Below are 26,182 nucleotides of genomic sequence, written 5' to 3' on the forward strand. Positions count from 1 at the left end.
CTGCTGGCACCTTGATTATGGACTTCCAGCCTCCAAAACTGTGAGAAAATAAATTTCTCTAGTGTAAGTTATCCAGTCTGTGGTATTTTGTTATGGTGCTCTAGGATGCCAATACAAATTATAGTAACTGCTGTAAAACCCAATTCTTTTTTTTGTTTTGTTTTAAATATATCTTTATTGATTTCAGAGAGAGGAAAGGAGAGGAAGAGAGAGAGATAGAAACATCAATGATGAGAGAGTCATTGATCGAGCCCACAACCCGGGCATGCGCCCTGACCGGGAATTGTACCCCATCGCCTGGATCCCAGGTCGACGCTCAACCGCTGAGCCACGCCCGGCCGGGCTAAAATCCAATTCTAATGTCTTGTTTATCATAAGGTTAGTCTCCATTGATTGCCTTTTCTCTTGAAAGTAGGACACATTTTCATAAGTCCTTGTATGCCTAGTAAAATTGAATTTTGAACGATATGTTTCTGAGACGATGAATCCTGTTATTCTCCTCCCAAGAGTGTTGATTATTTTTTTACACATTGTATGCGGGAAACGTATTTATACGTTTTACGTTGACTGGTAGTAGAGTGAGCGATAAAAACTACCCACAAACAATGTGTTTAGTAGGCATTTAACTTGGTTGGATTCAGTTTACAAATTCTGTATTTGCCAAAATGGGTAGCCTCTGAAACCTCAGGTCAGTTTTTTTAGTCTTAGTTTGGTGCCATGTGCATGCATTGTTCATGAGTCAACCAGAGATTTGGGCAAAATTGATACACAGAATTTGGAACACTCCATTTCTATTTCTGTTCTTTCTAGGTTTTCCCTCCTTCTTTTCCAGCAGCTATACTTGTCACAAAATGTCCTCTAGTTCTTCAGACCAATAAAGCTATACATTTTCTACTGGAGTTTTAGCCATCTGGAGTGGCAGTTACTACAGCCTTCCCTCAGGCTAGAAACCGTGAAAAATGTGAAACATCTAAAGCACCTTCATTCTTTGAAGTGTTAATGCCCCTCCAGTATTGCTTTTGGTTGCTCTCCGGGGCTTTTAGGTAGTTGTTTTTTAATGTTTGGTCCAGAATCTGCATTTGCAAGCAATAGAAGTTTTGATTCAATGAAGCTCCTTCCCATATCCGAATAGAAAGAAGTCACTAGAATCAATCCAAATGTTTCTATTTTCACTTCTCCTGCCTTGGTCTAAACCACCGTAGCAGCAATAAAACTAAAGTAATAACTTCCAAACCAGTTTTTCCTAATACTCTAATCCCCATTCAGCTCATTCTCCACATGCTTAGAACACTTCAGTGGGTTGATCTTAGATCCCCTGTTCTTACTTTACTCACCCTCTGTGATATTTCATCCATTTCTGTTTTCAGTTGCCATCTCTTTGCTGATAACTCCTAAATGTGCACCTCTATTCCAGAGCAGTTCCTATAAATGCAGCTGCCTGGTGGACATGTCCTTTTGCTTATGTCAAAGGACCTTTTTAACTTATCATGTCCTAAATTAATATTATCATTACTTCTCTCAAAATTAGTTTTCTTGTGGCCCCTATCACAATGATTACCCTCACTATCCACCCAGTTTCCCATATCAGAAATCTGCGAGTCATTCTTTTTTTTTTTAATATACCTTTATTGATTTCAGAGAGAGGAAAGGAGAGGTGGGGAGAGAGAGATAGAAACATCAATGATGAGAGAGTCATTGATTGGCTGCCTCCTGCTCGCCCCCAACTGGGGATCGAGCCCGCAACCCGGGCATGTGCCCTGACCAGGAATTGAACCCTGATCGCCTGGATCCTAGGTCAACTCTCAACCGCTGAACCACACCCGGCCGGCTGGGAGTCGTTCTTGATTCCCCCCACTTCAACACTTAATCTTCAGAATTTCTTGGTCTTTATCTCCTTAATCTCTCTCAAAACTACCCATTTTTTCTCCATCTTCATTGCCACTTTGGCCCCAATCACTAGCCTGGGTGATTGAGCAATAAACTTGCCTTCCTACTTCTGATCTTGTCCCTTTAATCCATTCTTCAGTAGCCAGAATGACCATTTGGTGCTTCTAGGTCCCTGACTTTTCCAAATACATTTTTTGGTAAGCTTGTGAGTTTCTTTTTTAATTATGTCACCTGTGAATAAAGATACTTTTACTTAGGCCCTGGCTGCATAGCTCAGTTGGTTAGAGCATCATCCTGACGCACCAAGATTGTAGGTTTGGTGCCTGGTCAGGGCACATACAAGAAGCAACCAGTGATGCATAAATAAGTGGAGCAACAAATTTATGTTTCTCTCTCTCTCAAATCAACAAAAAAGATACTTTTACTTCTTTCTTTGCTATCCGTGTCCATTTTATTTCCTGCCCATTACAATGTTAAATAAGATGTGTGAAACTGGAAATCTTTGCCTTGTTTCTAATCAGAGGGGAAATAATTGAATTTTACTCTGTTAAATGTAATCTTAGCTGTAGGTTTTGTGTAGATGCTTCTTATCAGGGTTAAGAAGTCCCCTTCTATTTTTATTCTGTTGGCTGAGAGGGTGTGTTTTTTTTTTCCTTTTAAAAAAATCATGAATAGGTTTTGCATTTTATCAAATTTGGAGGGGTTTGCATCAAAAGGGATAATCACAGGTTTTTGTGGGGGTTTTTAGCCGCTGTATTAGTGTCCTGAGGCTACCATAACAAATTACCACAAATTGGGTGACTTAAAACAATAGAACTTTATTTTCTTACAGTTCTGGAGGTCAGAAGTCTGAAATCAAGGTATTTTGGTAGTTTGTGTCAAGAAATTCATCCATTTCATCTAAGTTTTTGGATTTGTTGGCATAAAGTTATTCATAATATTATCTTATTACCCCTCCCACCAGGATAGGTATGGTTTCTCTTTAATTCCTGATACTGGAAATTTTAATCTTTTTTCCCCCCCCTAAAAATTTATTCATTTTATTGATGTTTTCAAAGAACCAGCTTTTGATGTCATTGATTTTTTTTTTTCTGTTTTTTTTCACTGATTTTCACTCTTGTTTTTGTCTTTCTTTCTTCATTTTGTTTCCCCTTTTCTACTTATTTTGGTATTAATTTGCTTTTTTGTTTCTAGCTATTAAGCATGTAAACTTAGATCATTGATTTGAGACCTTCTTTCTTTTTTCTTTTTTTTAATTCAAGCACTTAATACTAAAAATCTCCTTCTAAGCACTGCTTTAGGTACATCTCACACATTTTGATGTGCCATAGTTTTATTTTCTTTCAGTGCAAAATATTTTCTAATATTCCTGTTGTTTTTTCTTTGAACAATTGGTTGTTTGGAACCATATTATTTATTTTCCAAGTACCTGGTTATTCTCCAGATAGCTTTCTTTTTTTAATTTTCAGTTCTCATTATGGCCAGGAGACATATTTTATATGATGTAAATCCTCTGGTATTTATTCAAACTTGTTTTGTGACCCTGAATATGGCCTGCGTTGGTAAGTGTTTCGAGGGTGTTTTAAAACAATGTGTATTCTATAGTTGTTAGGTGTAAGGCTCTATGAATGTCAATTTAGTCAAATTGGTTGGCTATGCTAGTCAAGTCTATAGCCATATTGAGTCTCTGTCTACTTGTTCTGTCAATGACTCAGAAAGAAATGTTGAAATCTCTAAGTCTACCTGTGTATTTTTCTATTTTTTCCAGTTCTAACAATTTTTGCTTTGTATGTTTTGAAACTCAGCTATTAGGTATATATACTTTTAGTTTTATTATATACTTTTAATTAATTGAATTTCAGTATAAAATGTTCCTCTTTTTCTCTTTTAATATTCCTGCTTCTGAAACCTACTTCATCTGATATTAATATGCTCACTCTAGCTTCCTTTTGATTAGTGTTTGAATGACCTTTTTATTTTATTTTTAATGATCTATGTTTTTAGAACTAACATGTAATTAGAAATTGGAAATTAAGCCCTGGCCAGCGTGGCTCAGCTGGTTGGGTGTTGTCCCTTGGACTGAAAGATTGCTGGTTTGATTCCTGGTAGGAGGTGTGCAGGAGACAGCTGATAGATGGTTCACTCTCAAATCATGTTTCTCTTTCTCCTTCTCTCTTACTCTCGCTCTAAAAGTTAATAAAGATTTTTAAAAATAAATTATAAATTAAAATTTTTTACAGAAAGCATATAGTTGTATCATGCTTTTTTATCCAATATGTCAATTTCTTCCTTTTAATTGGGGTGTTCAGTCCATTTACATTGATATAGTTATTAATATGGATCAAGAATTGATGAAATAGAAAACAAAGAACCCATAAAGTAGATCAACAAAAACAAAAGTTAGTTTTATAAAAAGAAAAATTAAATAGACAAAACTCTGGCGAGACTAATAGACACAAAAAGATAGAGAAAATATAAATACAAAGATAGCTGTAGATATAGCAGATGTTTTAAAAATAAGAGAGTTCTGTAAACAATTTTCTACTAATACTTTTAAAAACAGATCAAATAGGCATTTTGAAAAAATGACTTAATACATGTATTAACTTATAACCATAAAATATTTAATTCAGTGGTTAAAATTCTATCAGCAGGAGGAAAATAACTGAAGACAACCATACACACAGTTTGTGTTATAGGTGACTTCTACCTAACATTGAAGCAATGAATGATCATATCCACTCCATACAATCTATTCCAGGAAAGAAAGAAAGAAAGAAAGAAAGGAAAGCAAGTCACCTAATTCCTAAACAAGGACAGTATGAATAAGGGTATCACAAGCCAACTTCATTTTGAAACTAGGTGTAAAAACCCTATAAAAATTAACAAACCAAATCCAGCAATATATGAAAAATGATAACAGGAAAATAAATAAACAAACTCACAATCAAATTATGATCACATAAACTCTATCCTGGGTATAGAATGGAGGTTTAACATTAGGTAACCTACTAGAGTTATTTCACAGCATTAACAGATTAAAGGAGAAAATATACAGGTTCATCTTAAATGCTGAAAAACAGTCCTTTAGACGTCAGCACTCTTTGATACGAAGGGCCAGCGCCTTAGACCGTCTCCACGGCCAGCACTAGTGCAGCCACTGCCCCCTCGCTTAATGCGCTGCCCTCCTCCCTGAAAGTCTTGCTCCCGGCTCTGCCCACCTCCACCCTGACCCAGCCCGTATTTACTCTCAGTGAAGCACACAAAGGGGTCCTTTTTTTTTTTTTTTTTTGTAACATCTTTGTCGAGATATAATTCCTTTATAGTACAATTCACTCATTGAAATCATACAATTCAATGGCCTTTAGGGTATTCACAGAGCTGTGCATCTATCATGACAATCATTTTAAGAACATTTTCATTACCTAAAAAGAAATCACAGACCCCTAGGTCAGTAATCACCAATTCACATGGCCCCCCACCCCCCTCACCCCTAGGTAAGTACACTTTCCGTCTCCATAGATTTGCCTAGTCTGGACACTTCACATAAATAAAATCATACAGTATGTGGTCCTATGTGACTGGCTTTCGCCTTGCGCATTGTGTTCAAGGCCGATTCCTACTGTGGCTTGTATCTGTGCTTCATTCCTTCTATTGCTGACGAATACTGCATTGTATGAATATGCCATGTTTTGTTTATCCATTCTCAGTCCGTGGGCATTTTGGGCCATTATTTGGAATAATGCTACTATGAACATTCATGTACTACAAGTTTTTGTGTGGACAAATGTTTTCATTTCTCTTGGAGATATACTTAGAAGTGGAATTGTTGGGTCAAATGGCAACTCTATGTTTAATCTTTTGAAAAACTGCCAGACTGTTCCAAAGTGGCTGCATGATTTTACATTTTGAATTTCTGCACATCTTGCCAACACTTGTATGTTCTGTCTTTTTGATTATAGCCATCCTAGTGGGTGTGGAGTGGTATTTCACTGTGGTTTGATTTGTGTTTCCCTGATGGCTAATGATACTGAGCATCTTTTCATGTGCTTATTGACCATTTGTATATGCTCTTTGAAGAACTGTCTGTTTAAATCCTTCACCCATTTTAAAAATGAGTTATTTATCTTTTAATATGGAGTTGTAATAGTTCTTTATATATTCCAGATACAAGTCACTTATCTAATACATGATTTGCAACTGAAGGGATCCTTTTAAAACTTAATTCAGATTACATCATTCCTCAGCTTTGGAATTTTCCAATGGCTCCCATCTCACTCAGAGTAGAAACCAAAGTCCTTAAAATGCCCTACAAGACACTACGAGGTCCACCTTCATGTCTCTGGCCTGATCTTTCAGCATTCTCTCTCTCTCTCACTCACTCCTTCCCAGACATTTGTCTCCTTGCTGTTTCTAGAACATGTCTGGTCTGTGTTGCCTTTGACCTTGGTTCATTTGCTGCCTCTGCCTGGAGGTCCATTGCTTCAGGAGCCCTCACAGCCGACCTCCTCTTAGTCTCTGCTCAAATGTCACTTCCTTAATGATTTTAAAATCTTACTTAAAACTTTCCCTTGCCTCACACTCCCAGTCCTGTTTTTACCTTTTCTCAGTGGCCATTTACCCTTTTCTAATACAGTGTAGAATTTATGTTATGTTTATTATTTCTTAGCTGTCTCCCTATACAATAATCTCTGTATAAGGATAGGAATTTTTTAGTTTTGTTCACTGATGTATCACAAGTTTCTAGAAAAGTGCCTGACCCATAGAAGGCTTACAATAAATATTTTGAAATTGAATGAATGAATGATTGTAAAAAAAAGGGAGCACCATGGATAGTTTTGAGGCAGGCGTCATGGTCTGATTTATATTCTCAAAAAATCATTGTGAACATTGTGTTGATTTATAGACAGTATAAGGGCAAGGCAGAGCAAGAAGATCAGTTAAGAGAGTGTCATGATAATCTAAGCAAGAGGTGGGAGTGACTTGAACTAGAGAGGCAGCAGGAAGTGATGGAGAAGGGTTGAATTTGGATACGTTTCTGAGGTAGAGCCTAGAGGACTTTTTAATGTGTTGGGTGTGGGTGAGAGAAATGGAAATATCAAGAATGACTCCACATTTTTTGCCCTCAGGAAAAACTGAGTTGCAGTCAACCAAGAAGGAAAAGACACTGGGTGAAACAGGTATTGTGGAGGGAATATCAGGAGGTTAGTTTTGGACTTTGTTAATTTTGAGGTATCTATTTTATCTCTATCTGGAGTTCAAGAGGGAGGTCTGTGATAGAGCCTCCCATGAAAGTCATGGGCCTTTAGATGGTATTTAAAGCCATGAGATCAGATAAAACTACCAAGAATGAGTGAAGATACAGAAGATATCCAAGGAGGACTGAGCCCTGTGGCATGCCATCGAGAACGCAGCAGAGGAGGAACCAGCAAAGGAGGCTGAGAAGGAGAGACCAGGAAAGGTAGCAAGGAAAGGAAGAGTGCGGCGTCCTGCCGGCTGAGTAAAGACAGTAGGTCAAGAAAGAGGGAGTCACTGACTGTGTCTGATGCTGTTAATAGGCCAAGAAAGATGAGAACTGAGGATTAGCCATCGCATTTGACAACTTTGGGGTCACCGATGTCCTTGACAAATGCAGTTTACAGTGGAATGGTGAGTGTGAAAGCCTATCTGGAATGGGTTTTAGAAAAAATGTGGAGCTTCTACTTCCTGCCATGACGAAATAAGTGTTTGTTGGACTAGCCCTGCAAACATCACTGACTATAAAACTGGAGAAATATATGAAGCAACTGTTTTCAGGTATTGTACATCAGGCAGTGCAAGACTATGAGCCCTAAGAGAAGGGAAATTCATGAGTGAGCCCCACAATTGCCAGGTTCTCTGCCTCAGGACCATTTCTCAATCCAGTCAAAGAGCTGGATTCTGAAAAAGGATGGTGACCATGTGAAAATGAGGAAACAGAAATTAGGGCTCAGCAGATCTGAAGTAGCTGAAGTCTGTGGAGTGAGGCATTGGAGAGGAGGAAGCTCTGGAGAGAGGGGACCTTTTAAGTCTTGCGGGGGTGGGCGGGATTCCCAGTGAGTCCATGACTGGGGGCTGGGCTGTACATGTGCAGGGTGAGACTACCCCCGGGCTTACCAGAGGGTGGCTGTTCCAAACGAGGTTCAGCAACGCTGGAGGAAGAGCAGTGCTGGCAGTATTGGAGCTCTGGCCCTTCTAGAGTAGAGAGACCACATTAACATCTCATCAAGACTCCTGGCATCCAGCTGAGACATAGGCCTTAGCAGTAAGAACCATGCCCTAGAGCAGGTGTCAGCAAACTTCTGAAAAGGGGCAGATATTAAACATTTCCTTTGTGGGCTTCCTGATCTCTGCCACAACTCCTCAGCTCTGCTGTTATAAGTGTGAAAGCAGCCACAGACATTGCGTAATGAATGGATATGACTGTGTTACAATAAAACTTGCTTTACAAAAAACTGGTGAAGATGGGAGAATTCGGCCCATGGGCTGTAGTTTCCCAAACTCTGCCCTAGAATAAGATGATACTCTAGACTCATTCTAACGAAGTTCAACACCAACCCCCAAAAGATCCACAGCAGAGGCAGAGTTTGAAGGTTGAGTCTCACCAAGTCAGAGGGGCTAGAGAAGACCCTGAGTTTCTACAGATCTGCAATAAGTGTGAAAACAAGCCTTTGAAATTCAAAGTGATCAGCCAGTAGGAGAACTGTCGGCTAGAAGAATCAACACTTTTCAGAATCCATTATCTCTACAATGTGTTAATAACAATATCTATTCTTCAATCAAAAACCACTACACACACACACACACACACACACACACACACACACGCACAGGAAAACATGATCCAAAGTCAAGAAAAAAGCGGTTAATAGAAACTGAACAAATGATGGCCCAGGTAATGGACTTAGCAGACAAATATTTTAAAGCAGCTATTATGTATATATTTTTTAAGAAAAATTAGTTCAATGAATTAAAAGAAAATGTGGACTTTAAGAGTGAACCGATAGAGAATTTTAGCAAAGAAATTGAAAATATAAAAGAGAACTAAATGGAAGTTTTAGAACTGAAAAAATAAAATAGCTGAAGTGAAAAAAAATCACTGGATGGCCTTAACAGTAAATTGGATATGGCAGAAGAGTCAGTAAACTTGAAGACATATAGAAACTATTCACTCTGCAGAAGGGAGAGAAAAGGATTGGAGAAAAATGAACAGAGCGTCAGGAACAATATCAAGCAATTAGACATCCATATAAACAGAATCCCAGAAAGAGAATAGAATCATATGGAGGCATAAAAAAATTAAGAAAACAAGAGCTGAGAGAATTTGTTGCCAGTAGACCTGCAATGTTAAGAAATGCTAAAGGATATCCTTCAGGCTTAGAGAAAATGATTCTCAATGGAAACCCAGATCTACACGAAGAAATGAAGAGCACTGGAACCAGTAAATAAGAGGGCAAACATAAAAGACCTTGTTTATGCCTATAATTCACTAAAAAACAGTTGACTTTAAATAATAAAAACATTGCTAGATGAAGTCTATTAATGCATGTTGGAGTAAAGGACATGACAATCACATAGGAAGGGGTATGGGTAAATGGAATTTTTTTTAAAAATGAGGAAAAAAATAGGAGACTGCATGTGCAATTCTTAATGTGAGTTTTGCAGCAAAATGGAGCTGAAACATGGGTGGTAACTGACGGGAAATGGGGTCAAGAGAAGGGCTTTTTTTCTTTTTTTGAAATGGGAAAAATAGCATATTTATATGCAGAAGGGAATGATCTAGTAGAGAAGGGGAAATTGGTGATATAGGTCTGAGAGAGACCTTGGAAATATGAGCTTGAGCAGGCAAAAAGAAAGGTGGATCTCCAGAGTTCAGAGGTGGAGGGATTGACTTTAGGTATCAGCACCAGCAGGAAGGCTGATAGTATACAGGCACTAATGCAGGTTTGTGGGTGAATGTGTCTCAGGGAGCATGTGGAAGTTTTATTGTGATGGGTTAAGTTTTCTCAGCAAACTAGCAAGAAGTCATCAGCTGAGAGTGAGGATGGGGAAGGAAGTGTTGGAGTTTTGAGGCGAGGAACGTGGGAGAGTGAACAGTGGAATCACAGTATGATTGCCCAGTGGCAGTAAGTACCCAGTCACGATTGTGATAATTAATTAAAGCAACACCAGTCAGCGTGGTCATGCGCTTTTTTCCAGCCAAGTACAAATGAAGAGTGGGCAGGAAGCTGGAGTTACCCCGGGTGGTGGTTTTGCCAAACAAGCACAATAACATGAGAGAGGAAAAGGGAGCATGTGTGCAGGGCGGTGTTTGTGACAGTCGACCATGGAATTTAAGCTGGGTAAGACAGGAAAAGGGGAGTCAGAGAGGGGGAGCAACAATGGAACGGGACAGTATTCGTGGACTGAAGGTCTCCAAAGGGTCTAAGTATTGTTGAAGTCAGGATGCTATCGAAAATGATATTTTTAAAAAAGTAAAATTTTTTAAAATGGGAGGAGATCCAAGAATGGAGTCACCACCTCCAACATCAGTTCCAACCTTCATCTGTTTCCTCTCCAGTCTCATCTCCCTCTCCTTCAGCCTGCCCAGCCACTCCAGCCTCACTTGCCTCCTTTCTCGTCTCCAAACAGCCAAGGACATTAGTGCTGCAGGGCCATGAGCTGACTGAGCCCTGCGCCTGGAGTGCTCTTCCTTAGAAATTCACACACTCCCTTCCACCTTCGAGTCTTTGCTCCAATATTATCTTGTCAGCGAGGCTAGACTTGCCCTATCACCTTATGTAAAATTACGCCTCTCTTTGCACTGACACTCTGCACCCTCCCTAACCTACTGTATTTTTTCTGCATGGTACTAATCACCTTTTCATACATACTGCAGATTTACTCATTATGTTCATGCTCTCTCTCTGCCTACTAGAATGTTAGGTTGTGAGGCAGGGGCCTTTGTTTTGCTCACCGTTGTATCCTAAGTGCCTAGTACAGTGCCTGTGGAAGTCAGGATGCTATAGAAAATGGCGCACATCATGGGTGCTCAATGAATATTTGTGGAATGAATGACTAGACCTACAAAAACCGTATTTCTTACTCAAGTCAGCAAAAAGACATAGATGCATTCGTCACTATTCTGGAGGTTCTAGCCAGCAATGTATAACAAGACAAAGAAATGGAAATTATGAGTATTGGACAGGTGAAAAAAAATTTCATTTCTTTATTTTTAAACACATGATCTGATGACCTACATAGAAAATCCAAGAGATTCTAGAGAAAAATTATTGGTGGTGTTAGAACTAATAAGAGTTTTAGCAAAATTGTTGGATCAGCCAAAGATGTGCAGAACCTTATGGAAAAAATGAAAAAACTTTATTACAAGACAGAAGAAAACTTAAATAACAGCTATACCATGTTTGTGGATGGAAAGACTCAATATTTCAATGGTTTAGAAACTTTTTATTATGAGAAGTTTAAAAATACACAAAGTATGCCCAATCATATAATGAATCCTTGTGTGTCCATCACTCAGCTTCCATAACTATCAATTCCTGGCCAATCTTGTTTCATCTGTTTCCCCAGCTACTCCCAGGCATTATATTATCCCATCTATAAGTACCTCAGCCTATGCTTCTAAAATATAAGGACTATTTAAAAATATATAATGACAATATCATTGTCACACCTAGTCAAATTAACAATAATTTCTTAGTATCATTCCATACCAGTCAATGTTTCAATTTCCAGTTGTCTCATTATTTTAATTTGTTAGAATCAGGGTCCATACAACATCCATATGCAATGGTTGTTATGGTTGACAGGATCAAAAATAGTCAAGTATTGGCAGTTTCATATGATTTGACTTAACAAAAATCCACATCTTATATGGTACTGATACACATCAACTTCAGGAAAGTGGCAACTTTGGGGGAGGGAGGCACGAAATGGGGGTGGGGGTGGCTTCAGTTCTATCTTTGATGTGTTATTTCTTTTTTAAGATTTTCTTTTTAAAAAAAAGTTTTTGTTGACTTGAGAGAGAGAGAAACAGTGATTTATTGTTCCACTTATTTATGGATTCATTGGTTGCTTCTTGTATGTGCCCTGACCTGGGATCGAACCCACAACCTTAGTGTATCTGGATAATGCTCTAACCAACTGAGCTACTTGTCCAGAACAGCATGTCATTTATTAAATAACTAAAATAAAGATCTGAAGCCGATGTGGCAAAATGTTAGCATTACTTGTGTCTAGTAATGTAGACACAAGTGTCTATGTATTATTTTTTACAACTTGTTTAAAATTTTCGTGAGTAAAAATAAAAACCATGAATGGGAGAAGAGGAAGCGAGTTGGGTCAGTATGAACAACTTGGTCAAGTAGCTTGACTGGGAATGGAAAAGATGGGATGGTGTCAGGGTTAACTGTGGAGATTTTGTTTATTGAGAAGTCACTGGGGGAAGGGCGGAAGAGATTAAAGGTTCAGAAGAGGGGTGGTGGAAAGCTAGGCCACAGAAGAGAGAAGGGGTGTGTGTGTGTGTGAGATGGGGAGCAACTGAGTGTGAGGCAGCGCTGGTGTGGGGCGAGGGTTGTGGCCTCTGTTTGGGGCCCCTGAGTGTCCACTGGGGTCCAAGGCAGCAGGCAGCTGGTTATGCAATTGGAGCTTTCCCTTCTCAATTTCCTCTCTTTCCAGTTCAGCCTTTGAATCTCAGTCTCTGTTTTCTTCCCCCAGTTGGGAAATCCACCCCTCCTGTACCCTTCCTCTTTGTACCACCAAGCAGATCCCTGTGTGCTCTCCCAGCCTTGTTTCTCCCTGACTTGTTTCCTTCTGCTGGGAAGCAGGAGCTCCCTCTGTCATTTCTGGTCTCTCTTCCTTCTTTCTAAATTGACATGTTAAGAATAAGCTTTATTGCGATATAATTTACATATCATACAACTCACCCATTCAAAATGTACAATTCAGTGGTTTTTATTTTTTTTAAATATATCTTTATTGATTTCAAAGAGAGGAAAGGAGAGGGAGAGAGAGATAGAAACACCAATGATGAGAGAGTCATTGATCGACTGCAGCCCGCAACCCAGGCATATGCCCTGACCGGGAATTGAACCCTGATCGCCCGGATCCTAGGTGGACGCTCAACTGCTGAGCCACACCCGGCCGGGCCAATTCAGTGGTTTTTAGTATGTTCAGAGTTGGGCAACTATCATCACCATTAGTTTTATAACATTTCATCACCCCAAACGGAAACCCTATATCCTTTAGCTACCATCCACTATCTCATCCCTCTCCCCAGCACCCCTGCCCTGTAACCACTACTCTACTTTCTATGGATTTGCCTACTTGGGACATTTCATATATGTCTTCGGTGACTGGCTCCTTTCAAGGTTCATCCATGTCATAGCATGTATTAGTACTCCACTCCTTCTATGGCTGAATAATATTCCATTGTGTGCATATAACACATTATGTTTACCCATTCATCAGCTGATGGATTCAAGTGAACTTTTCTAAGGAAATCTTTCCTGATTTACTTCTGCCTCCTGTTCCTCCCCACATCATTCTCTTGGACCCTAAGCATTCTGTAAGTGGGGATTCCTTGGTCCTACAGCCTCTGAGACTGGGGAGGGTGAGGTCTTTGGAAGGAGCCGGCAGCCTTAGATTTGCAACCCAGTTGAGCCCATTACTGACTCACCCTCCTCTGGGCCTTATTTCCTCATCTACAAAATAAATGATATTTCTTTCCAGGATTGTGGGAAGTGCTGATCCAAGTGCAGCATGTGGAAGAGTGGCCTAGAGAAGGCACTCAACAGTATTGAATCCATTTCATCTGTGTTGACCTTGATCCCTGGCTAAGTGTATGCAGGTAGGAACCGTACTCCCTTCCTTGATATTCCCCCATCAATGTCTACACAGTGTTCTTGGATGAGAGTCAGACTAAGGGGAGAATAAATAGAAAAGAAAAAGCAGATATCAGGAAATACCAGAGGAATTGATAAAAATAATACAAATGTGATAGAAAAATGCACTGCAGAGAAGGTATGTTTTAGTGTTGAGAATGGTTAGACAGGAGCCTGGGTTTTGGAGTTTGAAGGCCTGTGTTTGTGGTCTGGCCCTGACATGTACAGGTTTTTACCTCTGAATCATTGGGAGTGGGTCCCCTCAGTTTTCCCCTCTGTAAAATGGGGCATGACCCATGCCATAGCTGCCCACTGATGGGGGAATGGGGGAAGCTCATGTGCACATGGCTATGCAAACCATTTATTGAGGGACCCCCAGGGCCAGATGATGACCCTGCAGAACCAAGGCAGGCCCTTGCTGAGGCTCCTCAGTGACCTGACATGTTGTACCCTCTATGGGGTAGTAGCCTGGAGCTCCCTTGGGCTGGAACCCACCCTTCTTAAAGGCCTGGAGACCTCTAGGACTCAGGGGGACCGGACTGTTTATTCATTCAATTCTTTCATTCATTCATTCATTCATTCATTCATCAAATTTTACAAACCCATTTCTTAGAGGGCACTGTACTGTAATTAAGATGTGGCCCTTGCTCTCAAGGAGCCCACAGATTCATAGTGAGAGGGACACACATGGCATATTCTGATACAGGGTGCTGCTGGCTCCATGTACTTCCTGCCTTGCTGTGCGAATGGACTTCTTGCATACTTCTGTTTATGGTTCCCAGGGCTTGCTATTTGCTCCTTGAATATATAGGGATTTCTTTTTTTATTCTTTGCTCCCAAAATTAGTAAAATGACAATGACCTCAGGAGATTCTCAAGGAATATTTGATGGATAAATAAAAACATAGATAAATAAAAGCAATGATGCAGAGGTATGCCCAGGGTGCTGTTGGAGTCTTTGAGTGGGTAGGAGGGCTTCCAGGAATGACATTTAAACTGGGTCTTGGGCCTGGCCGGGCGTGGCTCAGCAGTTGAGCATCGACCTAGGATCCAGGCGATCGGGGTTCGATTCCCGGCGGGGCACATGCCCGGGTTGCGGGCTCGATCAATGACTCTCTCATCATTGATGTTTCTCTCTCTCTCTCTCCCTCTCCTTTCCTCTCTCTGAAATCAATAAAGATATATTTTAAAAATAAATAAATAAATAAACTGGGTCGTGGAATTAGAGTTCGCCAGTCTTATGTGTTTTCAGCATAGGGAACAGCATTTGCAAGAGTATATAGAGGCCTGAGTGACAAGAACTTCCTAGTGGCTCAGTGGGTGTGGGGAGGTGACAGTGGAATGGAATGAGGGAAGGAAAGTGGAAGGGACAGATGCAAGGAAGGGGTGGGGGCAGCACAGGATTTTGAGCAATATAAATAGGAAAAGTAGAAACATCACTCAGTCTTGAACCTCGAAGACAATATCTCTTTTGACAGATATATATTATTTAAAACAGACTGTACATATGTTTTAAGGGAGAATATATATTCTATTTGTTTTCAACAGAGTTCTTTCCCTCTTTTTCCAGGAAGTTAACTGTGGTGCTCCGTGGGGAGAAATGTGGACCGCAAAAGACATTTAAGTACTAAGCTGCCACCGTAGCCACCGGGTGATGCTGGACGACTCTGGGGCAGTGGGATGGGGAGGAAGAGCCGTTTCCCCAGGTAAAGGCCGTGGGGAGACTGGGTTCGTGGTGGGTGGAGAGAGAGGGAGGAGTCGGCGCTGACTCACAGGTTTCTGGCTTAGGAAACCGGGTTGCTGGTGATACCTTTCAGATAAGGACTTCGGGATGAGGCGCCGCAAGTTTTGAGGAGGAGGGAAAACTGAGAAGTGAACACTTTTAGATTTTTGTGGAACTGTCCCACGGGGAGCGGCCACACGAGCTGGTCTCCCTGGGACTCCACGGCTGCGTGCAGCACCTTCGGAGTTCCCAAGTGGCTGTTGGGGCCCTCAGCGCCGATGTAAGGGGGCTTCTAGGCCAAGCGAAGGCTGGCCTTGCCCCAGCCTAGGGTGGGGCAGCGCTCACCACCTCCCCTTATACGTGAGGGTGTCGGCCCTGGGGACCCCGTCGCCTTGGGCTGGGGAATAGGGGCTAAGGAGTCTTGCGTTCCCCTCACTTTCAGGGTGGGGGTTGTTCGAACCCCGGTCCTGCCACTTCCTGCCTCAGTTTCCCCATATGCACAAGCTCGCAGGCGGACCTGAGGACGGATCTGTAACCTGCAGAGGCCCCTACACATCGCTGGCATCTGGCGAGGGAAAGTGACTAGGCCTGGTTCCGGTCGCCAAGACTTCGCGGGCTGGGAAGTGAGTTAGTTGTCCCGCCCGGGCAGTCTCCGCACAGGGGCCGATGGGCCGGGCCGGCGCTTACTCCGCGCCTGGGGGTTTGGCCCGCGGCCAGGCATCAGCCCCCGGTACTTGATGGGACCCACTGCCCAGTCGCGTTCGGAACAAAAGTGGCGGCCGGGCCGGGAGCTGGGGGTCCCATAGGCCCGGCCGCCGCCCCGCCGTCCAGCCGTCCCGCGGTCCCGCCGCCCGGCCGCCAGATACACCGCGGCAGCGCCTTCGGCCTTCCGCCCGAGCGTGCTCGGCTCTTTCCGCCGGGCGGGCGCAGGTGGAGGGGGCGGAGCGGGGGCCGTGCGTGGTGACGCCGAGGGGGGGTGACGCACCGGCGTGCCCCGCCCCCCCTCCCCGTTCAGGCTCTGGAAAGAGAAGAAAAAAAACTTTCTTTTTTTTTTAATTGAGGAATCAACAGCCGCCATCTTGTCGCGGACCCGACCGGGGCTTCGAGCGCGATCTACTCGGCCCCGCCGGTCCCGGGCCCCACAACCGCCCGCGCACCCCGCTCCGCCCGGCCGTCCCGCTCCGCCCGGCCCTCGGCGCCCGCTCCGGCGGCCCCGCTCCCCTCTCGGCTCGGCCTCCCGGAGCCGCGGCGGCGGCGGCGGCGGCAGCGGCGGCGGCGGCGGCGGAACGGGGGGTGGGGGGGCGCGGCGGCGGCGGCGGCGGCTCCGCTTCGCGCATTGTTTTTCCTTACGGCGGCGGGCTGAGGGCGGAGAGCGGAGCCCGGAGCCCCTCGGTCGTCGGGCCGCGAGCGAATTAATTAAGTGGGGCGCGGGAGGGGGGGGGGGGTAGCGAGGCGGCGGCGCGGCGGCGGCACCATGTTCCCCGGGACTGCCTAAGCCGGCCGGCCGGGCGCTGTCGCTGCCAGCCGGGCCCGGGGGGGCGGCCGGGCCGCCGGGGCGCCCCCGCCGCGGAGTGTCGCGCTCGGGAGGCGGGCAGGGGATGAGGGGGCCGCGGCCGGCGGCAGCGGCGGCGGCGGCCAGGGGCGGGCTGTGAGCGCTGCGGGGCGCTGTTGCTGTGGCTGAGATTTGGCCGCCGCCTCCCCCACCCGGCCCTGCGCCCTCCCTCTCCCTCGGCGCTCGCTCGCGGCTCGCCGCTCGTGCTTGCTCCTCTCCCCTCGCAGCCGGCCAGGGCCGGTGCCGACCCCCGCCCCGGAGCCCTCGCCGGCCCCGCCGTCCGCTCTCGGGGCTGTTTTCGAGAGCAGGTGAAAATGGCCGAGAACTTGCTGGACGGACCGCCCAACCCCAAACGAGCCAAACTCAGCTCGCCCGGCTTTCCGGCGAATGACAGCACAGGTGAGGAGGGGGGCGGGCGGGGGGCGGGGGCCTTGGGGGTCGCTGTCAGACCCCCCCAAGGTGAGTGCCCCCGGGAGAGCCGAACTTGGCGACGGGCCTGCGGAGTCCCCCAAAGTGGAGGCCGGCGTATCCCCTTCCCTGGAGCCCCGCCGGAGAGGGGAAGTTTGTGGGGAGACTGTCGTGAGGCCCAAGTCGGGGGGCAGGTGCCCGGGTGCACTCGGGTTTCCCGGAGTTGGTGAGCCCTCCTCGCGTGGAAACCGAGTGGTATTTCCAGGGAGAAAAAGTAAAGTGGAGCGTGTTTATTTTGCGTGGTAATTCCGTACGCCTCCCTCTGCCACCGTGTGTCAACACACGCGTGGCTGTCTGGATGGGTGACAGCGGAGGGTAAGTTTGATGGCTAGAGAAGGAAATAGCGCAGCGGAAAGGGGACCCCGAGTGTTTTCTGAATTGGTGACACATTCACAACGCTGCGACCAGAAGACACTCAGAGCAGCGGCCAGCCTGTGAGTTACAACTTAGAAGTTTCTTGGAGTATTTTGAAAACTCTTGTTCGGTCACGTAAATCATTCCATTTTTCACAACCCCAAACTTCGTTAGCAAGATGTCCTAAAAGTAGCAGTGGTGTGTTTAATTTCACAGAAATGTAACTTTAAAAGAAAGCTAAATAGCAGATTCATTTGGGCTGCAATCGCCATTTGAGCTCATGTTGCTTTTACAATGTAGGTGTATAAAAATTGTGTTAAGGTATGCAGAAATTAGGGTTTTTCAAAAAATATTTTAGCAGGACACTGAATAAATCATCTTTTTCTCATTAAACAGCTTCCCTGAAAACATTCTTAGGTAATCATATCATTTGCCTAAGGGAAGTATTTTAGTTTTCTATTCATTTAATAATTCTGGATTCTTATGGGCTGGTTCATGGTAGCATTATGAACTAGTTGTATTTCCTCTTTTAGAGCTCTCCTTTGCAGTAAAAACTTGTCGATGCTTGGGAACAGTTCTGTCTCCCGCGTAGCTTGCATTTCTCCAGTACGGTCTTGCAGTAGCAGCATCTGAAAATCAGTTTATAATGAATGGGTCCAAATTGAATTACATTGCTGCAGCAATCCCTTCGTATTTGCAGTAGACACAGCTGTTCAGCTTCTGCAGATATTTCTGTGACTGACCACTAGCATATTTCTACTAGTGGTCTGAAAATCTATTTCAACTGTTGAAACAAAACTTAAGTTTTATGAATTCGGTTCTAATATAATTCCTAGAATGTTAGTTAATGTAGAAGTGAGAGAAACAACTTTTTTAAAAAAGTCTGTCATGAGATTCTTGTCTAAGTAAAATGAAATTTGTTAAACAGTGGGGAGGAATAAATAAGACTCATGGAATATAAAGTCTCTAATACTCTTAAAAACTGATAAAGAGTTGAATTTAATGTTAATTTTGTAAAGTCAACTAATCTGAAGTGAGAAATGTGGAAACAGCTGTGATTTAAATGCCCCTTTACTGCAGAACAGATCCCCTTTGCTTCATTAATTTTGCCATGTTTGAGTGAAAAGTCTTTAATCATATGAAACATAGATCATACCAGGCAAGTTCAGCTTTGAAGCTTGTTCTCTGAAACTGATAACTTTTTGGATGGCTTTGCAGCTTTGCTATTGTTGAATGAGGTTATTGCAGATTTTGTTTTATACAGAGGAAGAAATTAGTAACATAGGACTTAACAAAAAGGCTTTTCCTACTATATACATACAGCTGTTTCCAAGATAGAGTCCAAAGGATGGCCTTTGGGTAGTTCTTTTACTTGGATGCTCAAGTATTTAGTGTGGTGCTAATAACGAAATTAATCAGAACATTTTCTACTCTTGCCCACTCTTTCCCCCTTCCTTTCCAATTTTGATCCTCGTAAGGTATGGAGGCTCTTTTACAAATGTAGAACAAAAAGGTCAGTTTTTAATAGCTCTGATTTAAATCCAAAGAATAAAATTCACACATTCATCACATCAAGCTACACATTGATCATATCGTGTTTTCGTGAAAGGGTGTATTAGTGTGGGGGGCCAAGGAAGGGATCATCGAGCATAGTAAGCAAGATGCAACCTTGTCTCCTGTGGCTAGTAGTCTAAGACAGATCTTAAGGCCGTAGATTAAGGAAATAAAGGACTAATGGAATTACATACAGTCAAAGGAGTAAAGGCATTTGGTGAGATGGGAAAGTGGGGAGAGACCTGGGAATATCATTCTTGAGAGACTCAGTCTTATTTTAGCGAGAGAATGTGTAGTTGAGTCTTCTAGGAGAAAATTGGGCCAGTTGGAGCAAGGTGTGTTTCCTGCCCCTGTGATAAAATTTGAGGGAGGGGAGCTCTGTGCATGGGAAGAGCTGAGGGGTTAGGAGGACTGGGAGGAAGCCTTGGTGGCCTGAGAAACAAGAGAGCTACTTGGACTGTCACGATGCAGTGCATATCTGTGGGGACTGGCCTGTGATGAGTCTGGGGGCTGGCAGTTGGCCAAGAGTACAGAACCCCTGCTGCTGGGGAGCTTACCAGCCAGAAGTGAGTGTATGTGCATAAAACACTCCACAGTGAAATAAGGCAGTGTCTCTAGGTGATAATGTCATTGCCACCAGTGGCTGGCAGGAGAGGTCAGGAAAGTCTTTTCAAGAGAGCATGCAGAGGTGATATGGAAATAGGGAATGCACCCCAAAGGAAGGAAGCAAGGGGAAGAAGGAAAAAGTACTTTTCACTCCATCCAATCCTCAGCTCTGAAATGGCACAGATTTGATGGTATTAGATGTTGTTAAAGTAGCATTTTCTTTTACATTGAGAGCTTAAACGCTTTCTCACAACTGTAGTCTTCTTTTACTTGGCACCCTTTATAAGAAGTAGAACTTTGTGTTACCAGTATATAGTTAGTTGTGTTATTTGGAAACGTCTTTATTTAATATGTCCAAATTATAACAAAATATTAGTCTTTCAATAGCAGGGATTCATGATTTAATAGTGTAGGAGAAATAAATATCCAGGCAAGCCGTAGACTTTTTCAGTCAGCTTGAGGCCAAATTTACATACAACAAATAGACTTTATAAAAAGTTTAATAAGCCTTGCCCACGTGGCTCAGAGGTTGAGCATCTACCTATGATCCGGAAGATCATGGTTCCATTCCTAGTCAGAGCACATGCCTGGGTTGTGGGCTTGATCTCCAGTAGGGGGCATGCAGGAGGCAGCTGATACTGACTCTCATCATTGATGTTTTTCTCTCCCACTCCTTGCCTCCCTCTGAAATCAACAAAAGCATATTTTAAAATAAAATTACGTTATTTTAAAAAGTTTAATTAGACCGCCTTCTAGAAATTGAAAATAGGTGTATTTCACATGTGTAAGTGTCCCTAAGCAGTTGTGATTTTATTTTACGATGTGAATCCCTGTAAATACAATAGAAAACAGTATTTAAAGAAAGCTTGTGGTAAATACGGCTATCAACCAAAATACCTTTTACAACAAAACGATGATCTGTTTTGTATGTGCAGTACTTTATGTATCAGAGTGCTTTTCTCTCTGTCATCTCACTTTGGTCCTCACAGGCATCCTATGAGGTAGGAAGGGGAGATACTATTCCTGCCTCTTCTAGGTGAGGCACCATACTTGAGAGGGGTAATCTGCCCAAAATAACATAGAGTGTCAAAACCAGAACAAAACCTAAATCATTACAGTAAATTGGTCTGTACAGTATATTCATTTGATAAATCTACAACCATAAAAGTTGAATTTGCTTGAATCATGAACCCAGGAGACTGCAATACTTGGCAAGTTTCAATAGCGTAACTCCTGCAAGTGAATTAAATCACAGTGGGGAAAATTTGTAACTAATATTGGGGGAGCAGAGGTGTGCTCTTCCTGCCCGGGGTTGAGGGCAGAGACTCCCCTTTCCCTCTGGTTCTGGCAGCAACAGGGTATTATTCCGGGCCTACACTCTGTGGTCCTACCTTTGTGGTTATTGCAGTGAATAATTGAGGACCAGTCGAATTATTTCATTTCTTAACTAAGTTCTGGCTAAATAGGAAATGTAAGTTTTGTAGAGGCTTCTAGGGCCAGGGCTTGTCATGACTTTGCTTTGCTTTTACTTGTTAGAAAAGTAGGGGCTTTTCAATAACTTAGAGGGATGAGAACAGTAGTTCCATTTGAAGTTCTTCAGCGGTGATGGTGGATAAGTATGAATCCCACCAAGGTGCTTTGGCAGTTGATCAGAAGGTTGAGAATCATTCCTGTTTAACATTCAGATTTGATTCTGTAATTCTTAAACATAATTGAAAATGAGTTATAAAGGGACTGAGGCTTAATCCTACAGCCAGAAGTTGATGCTTAGATTGTTAGCCAGTGTTTTTACAACTTCTGACTTGTGTAGTTGTGGTTGTGTAACAAAGTATGCTATTACTTGGGGTTGCATAAATGCCAACTTTGTAATTTTATTTAGTGTGTTTGAAAACAAAATAGTTGTCCTGGCCTGTGTGACTCAGTGGTTAGAGTGAAGGGTTGCGGGTTCAATCCCCAACCCCAGTTGGGGCAAGTGCGGGAGGCAACCAATTGATGTCTCTCTCTCACATTTCTCTTCCTCTCTCTCTCTTTCCCTCCCTCCTTCTCTTCCACTCTCTCTATTTTTTCCATATATATATGGAAAAAATATCCTTGGGAAAACAAAATAGTTAAAAATGATTTTGCCAAAGTATGCCTTCCCTTGTTAAGATGAAATGTACCTATTGTGTAAAGCAAGTTTAGGAAAGCTTGGTTTACCTTAGTCAGGACACTACCTCGTCTTTTTTTTTTTTAATTGATTTTAGAGAGAGAGAAAAAGAGAAAGAAACATCATTTGTTGTTCTACTTACTTGTGCATTCATTGGTTGACTCTTGTATGTGCCCTGACCGCCGGGATCTAAACCACAACCGTGGCATATCAGGACAGCACTCTAACCAACTGAGCTACCCAGCCAGGCTAGGGCAAGATACCACCCCTTTATCTTATTCAAACCAGCACTTTGAGCATATTCAAAGAAACTAGAGGGCATGTGAAGTGTTTCTCAATGAGGTTGGGAATAGCCAAGGAACTTAAGTTCAGGCCCTCCCAGAACCTTTGTGTGCTGATGGGCTGTGAGTTTTAGAGGGAGAGGCTGTAGTTTGCACCATTCCCAAACTTTTTTTTGTTAATCCTCGCCCAAGGATGTTTTTCTATTGATTTTTCAGAGGTAGTGGAATGGAGGGGTGGGGGCAGAGAGAGAGAGAAGCATCAATGTGAAAGAGACACATCTATTGGTTGCCTCCCACGTGCTCCCTGACCAGGGTGGGGATTGATCCTGCAACCCAGGTACGTGCCCTTGACTGATAATCGAACCCATGACCCTTTGGTGCTCAGGCCAGTGCTCCAACCACTGAGCATGGGCCAGGGCCCCAAACCTTTTTTTTTAATCCTCACCAAGGATATTTTTTTTGTTGATTTTCCTTAGAGAGAGGGGAGGGGAAGGAGGGGAGAATGAGAGAGAGAGGGAGGGAGAGAAACATCTTTGTGAGAGAGACACATCAATTGGTTGCCTCCTGCACGTGCCCCAGTGGGCCAGGGATCGAGCCTGCAACCGAGGTATGTGCCCTTGACCAGGAATAGAACCTATGACCCTTTGGTCATGGGGCTGATGCTCTAACCACTGATCCAAACTGGCCAGGGCCCAAACCTTTTTTATATAATACATGGGTGGGCAAGCTTTCTGTAAAGGGCCAGAAGATGTAGTTTTGGCTTTGTGGGCTCTATGGTCACTGTTACAGCCACTCAACGCTGCATTTTATCCAGAAAATAGCCCTGGACAATACTACAGGAATGAGGGTGGCTGTTCCAATAAAACTACAATTTGATTCTCCGGCCACAGTGTGGGGCCCTCGTGTAATGTGGGACTAATGCTCTGAGGATCCTTTGGGAGCACTGGGCTGCCGGGGTTGCCCTTGTCTTAGCTATCTCTAAAGACTTCGAGGACAAGATCAGTCGAAGAGCGGCAGCACAGGTTTTTTGAGCACCTATAGCAGTGCTGACTGCTGACCTAAAGGATGGAGAGTAGGGGTAATAAGCTCTTGAGCCCCAGTGAGCCACATGGGGAGCTGCAGATAGAGCCCCTGTCTTTTTTTTTTTTTTTAAGTCCTCATCCAAGGGTATTTTTTTCCATTGATTTTTAGAAAGGTCATGGAAGGGAGGGAGGAAGGGGGGAGGGGGGAGAGAGAGAAACATCTTTGTAAGAGAGATACATCGATTGGTTGCCTCCTGCGTGCGCCCCAACCTGGGTGGGGGGTTGAACCCACAACTGAGGTACGTGCCCTTGACTGGGAATTGAACCTGAGACCCTTTGGTCCGCAGGCCAACACTCTAACCACTGAGCTAGACCAGCCAGGGCCTTTTAAACACTTTAACGTATTGCATAATTTAAAATCAGGTAAGTTTAACAAAAACAGAGTTAACAGCTAAGGTAACTTTGTTCCTTTGCTTGTCATTTTACTTTTTGTTGATTCTAGTGGCTCACACTGTATTTCCTTCTTGGTCATCTTCCATTCTCCAATTCCACACCTTCCAGTGAAGCTTGAAGGTGAGCAGCTCTGCAAGAGCTTGTGGGAGCTTTTCATAGCCATATTCCCATTGCTGGGAATGGTGCCTGGCACATGCTAGGCCCTCCGGAAATAGTTGAGGGAATGAGTGAATGAATGTGCAATAATTGTCTTTCAAAAAGTTCTCATTTTTTTCTCACAAGGTTGTGTTTTTAAGCTAATTGCCACAAATTTTAGGATCTGTTTTCTTAATCCTGATTTCTGTTGAGATACAGATGTGCACCTCTATGTGCATTTTCACCTGTGGCTGTAGGAGTACTCGGGCCAGGGCCTATTTGGGGCTCCTACAGGCTGCCCCAGGGGGTCCTTGGTGGTGGCAGCACAGGCCATGGACAGTATGGGACATGAAAGCACTGGCTTTGGAGCCAGGCCAAGTGGGTGCAGTCTCCCCCTTTCCCCAGCATCATGACCTAGGTTAGGTTAGCTCTTTGAACCTCAGTTTCCTCATCAGTAAAATAGACATAATAGCCATTCCCATCTCAAAGGTTGTTTATGAGGGTAGACTGAAATGATATGTGAAAAGTGCATGGCTGCTGGCACTGTCCTTACCAGGGAAGGTGGATGTGTCCTGTAGTCCAAACTCCCTGGGAGTGCTCGTCTGATTGGACTAGAGATTTATTTGTCGATGGTTCTGGAACCAACAGTTGCCTTGCACGCATATCCACAAACAGATCTGTTGCAGTGTAGCCCACTCTGAGTATATAGTCAAGAATTACATAATCAATATTATTGACTTTTTCCTCCATTTTCAGTTTATTTTAATAGGAACACAATGGCCACGATGTTCTAAAATTGCAAAAACTTAAGTGGTGTGGTATGTTCTGAAAATTCTTACTAATTTTGAAGCATATTTCATGGACTGTTTAAATAGTAAATGAATATGTGATTCTCTTTACTGAGTATATTGCAGTTCAGTCTGAGAAACTTAACAGGCAGTAGCAGTGTACAAAGGATTCTGATCGATGCCTTTAAGTAGCTTAGAACTGTGTTGACAAGATAAGACTTGGGGCAAAACTTGAAAAAGAATACAAAATGCAATCAAATGCTAAAATGCATGAGTCAGAAAGGGAAACCCAAAGAGAACTTCATTTATGCCCCTGCTGTTTACTGAATGCCCCTGTATGCAGAAGCCCAGGGCTGAGTGTCTTGAGTGAGGGATAGCACCTTAGACTTTGGGGATGGGCAAGGGGCCTTGGTGAAGAGAAGCACACACGAGGGGTAGCCTGGTGGGCCCTCTGTGCTCCTGGACTCTGGTGCCTGCTGCGCCAGAGCAAGGAGCCAGGTAGTTGGGGAGCCTGCTGGTTTTCCATGCCTCCTTATTGGAAAAGACACTCTGGTCACTCACAGCAGTTTTGTTTCTGTGAGTGTGATCGCCCCATGGCTCTCATCTATCTCCATCCTCTCTGGTTGTCCCAGACAGTCTCTCTAAACACTCATAAGCTCTCTGGCCATGCCCTCTGGTTTTCAACACATGTACCTGTTCCTTCAGCCTGCTCTGATGCCTTTTCCTACTGGTGCCTCTCTCCTCAGAATTCCATTCCATGGCTAATGGACTCCTCAAGCATGGTGTCCTTGTCCACAGCCCCTGCATTAACTGCGGGAAGGGATTCCACACCCAATTCAGTTTTGTTTGCGGGTAGTTTTTATCGGGCGCTCTACCAGTGAACATAAAACGTATAAATACGTTTCCCGCATACAATGTGTTAACTTTGAGGAACATGCTTACATTGTAGCATATCTCTAATACCAAAGTGTAAGCTCTCTGCCAATGCTTGTTAGGGGGCCTTTGCATATTTGACTTTGCATGGGGGCTATGATCCTTTGACAGGAGGGCTGGTATAGAGTCATGCACTGGGTCCAGTGGGAGCAGAGCAGAGCTTTGACTGGAAGAGAAATCATTCAGATTTGGTGGAGAGCTCTTTGGACATGGAAGAGTGTGCAGCAAAGGCATGGAAGTAAGCAAAAGTAGTTTTTCCCCCTCCAAATTCTTTAGACAATTTTGAGAATGTTGCTGTCTTTGAAAAACTGTCTTTAAGGTGTTTTTTGGTTCTAAATTTAGGAAGCAAGGCTATTTTTGAACTCTATGTCTAAAAGGTAA

The 26,182-nt window shown here is 43.5% G+C and overlaps 1 protein-coding gene across 2 annotated transcripts in view; it reads left to right on the forward strand.

Moving 5' to 3' along the window:
- The first annotated feature begins 17,133 nt into the window (after positions 1-17,133).
- Positions 17,134-26,182, forward strand: part of CREBBP (CREB binding lysine acetyltransferase) — a 133,414-nt gene continuing 124,365 nt past the window's right edge. The window contains exon 1 of one of the 2 annotated variants that reach the window (XM_087815683.1): positions 17,134-17,460. In XM_087815683.1, the coding sequence (XP_087671809.1) occupies positions 17,376-17,460 (85 nt within the window). In that variant the 5' untranslated portion in view covers positions 17,134-17,375. The remainder of the gene's footprint in view (positions 17,461-26,182) is intronic. The other variant, XM_087815682.1, reaches the window with a different exon arrangement.

Source organism: Miniopterus natalensis, chromosome 3 (assembly GCF_054644295.1).
Source record: "Miniopterus natalensis isolate mMinNat1 chromosome 3, mMinNat1.hap1, whole genome shotgun sequence".
NCBI classification, from domain to species: Eukaryota; Metazoa; Chordata; class Mammalia; order Chiroptera; family Miniopteridae; genus Miniopterus; species Miniopterus natalensis.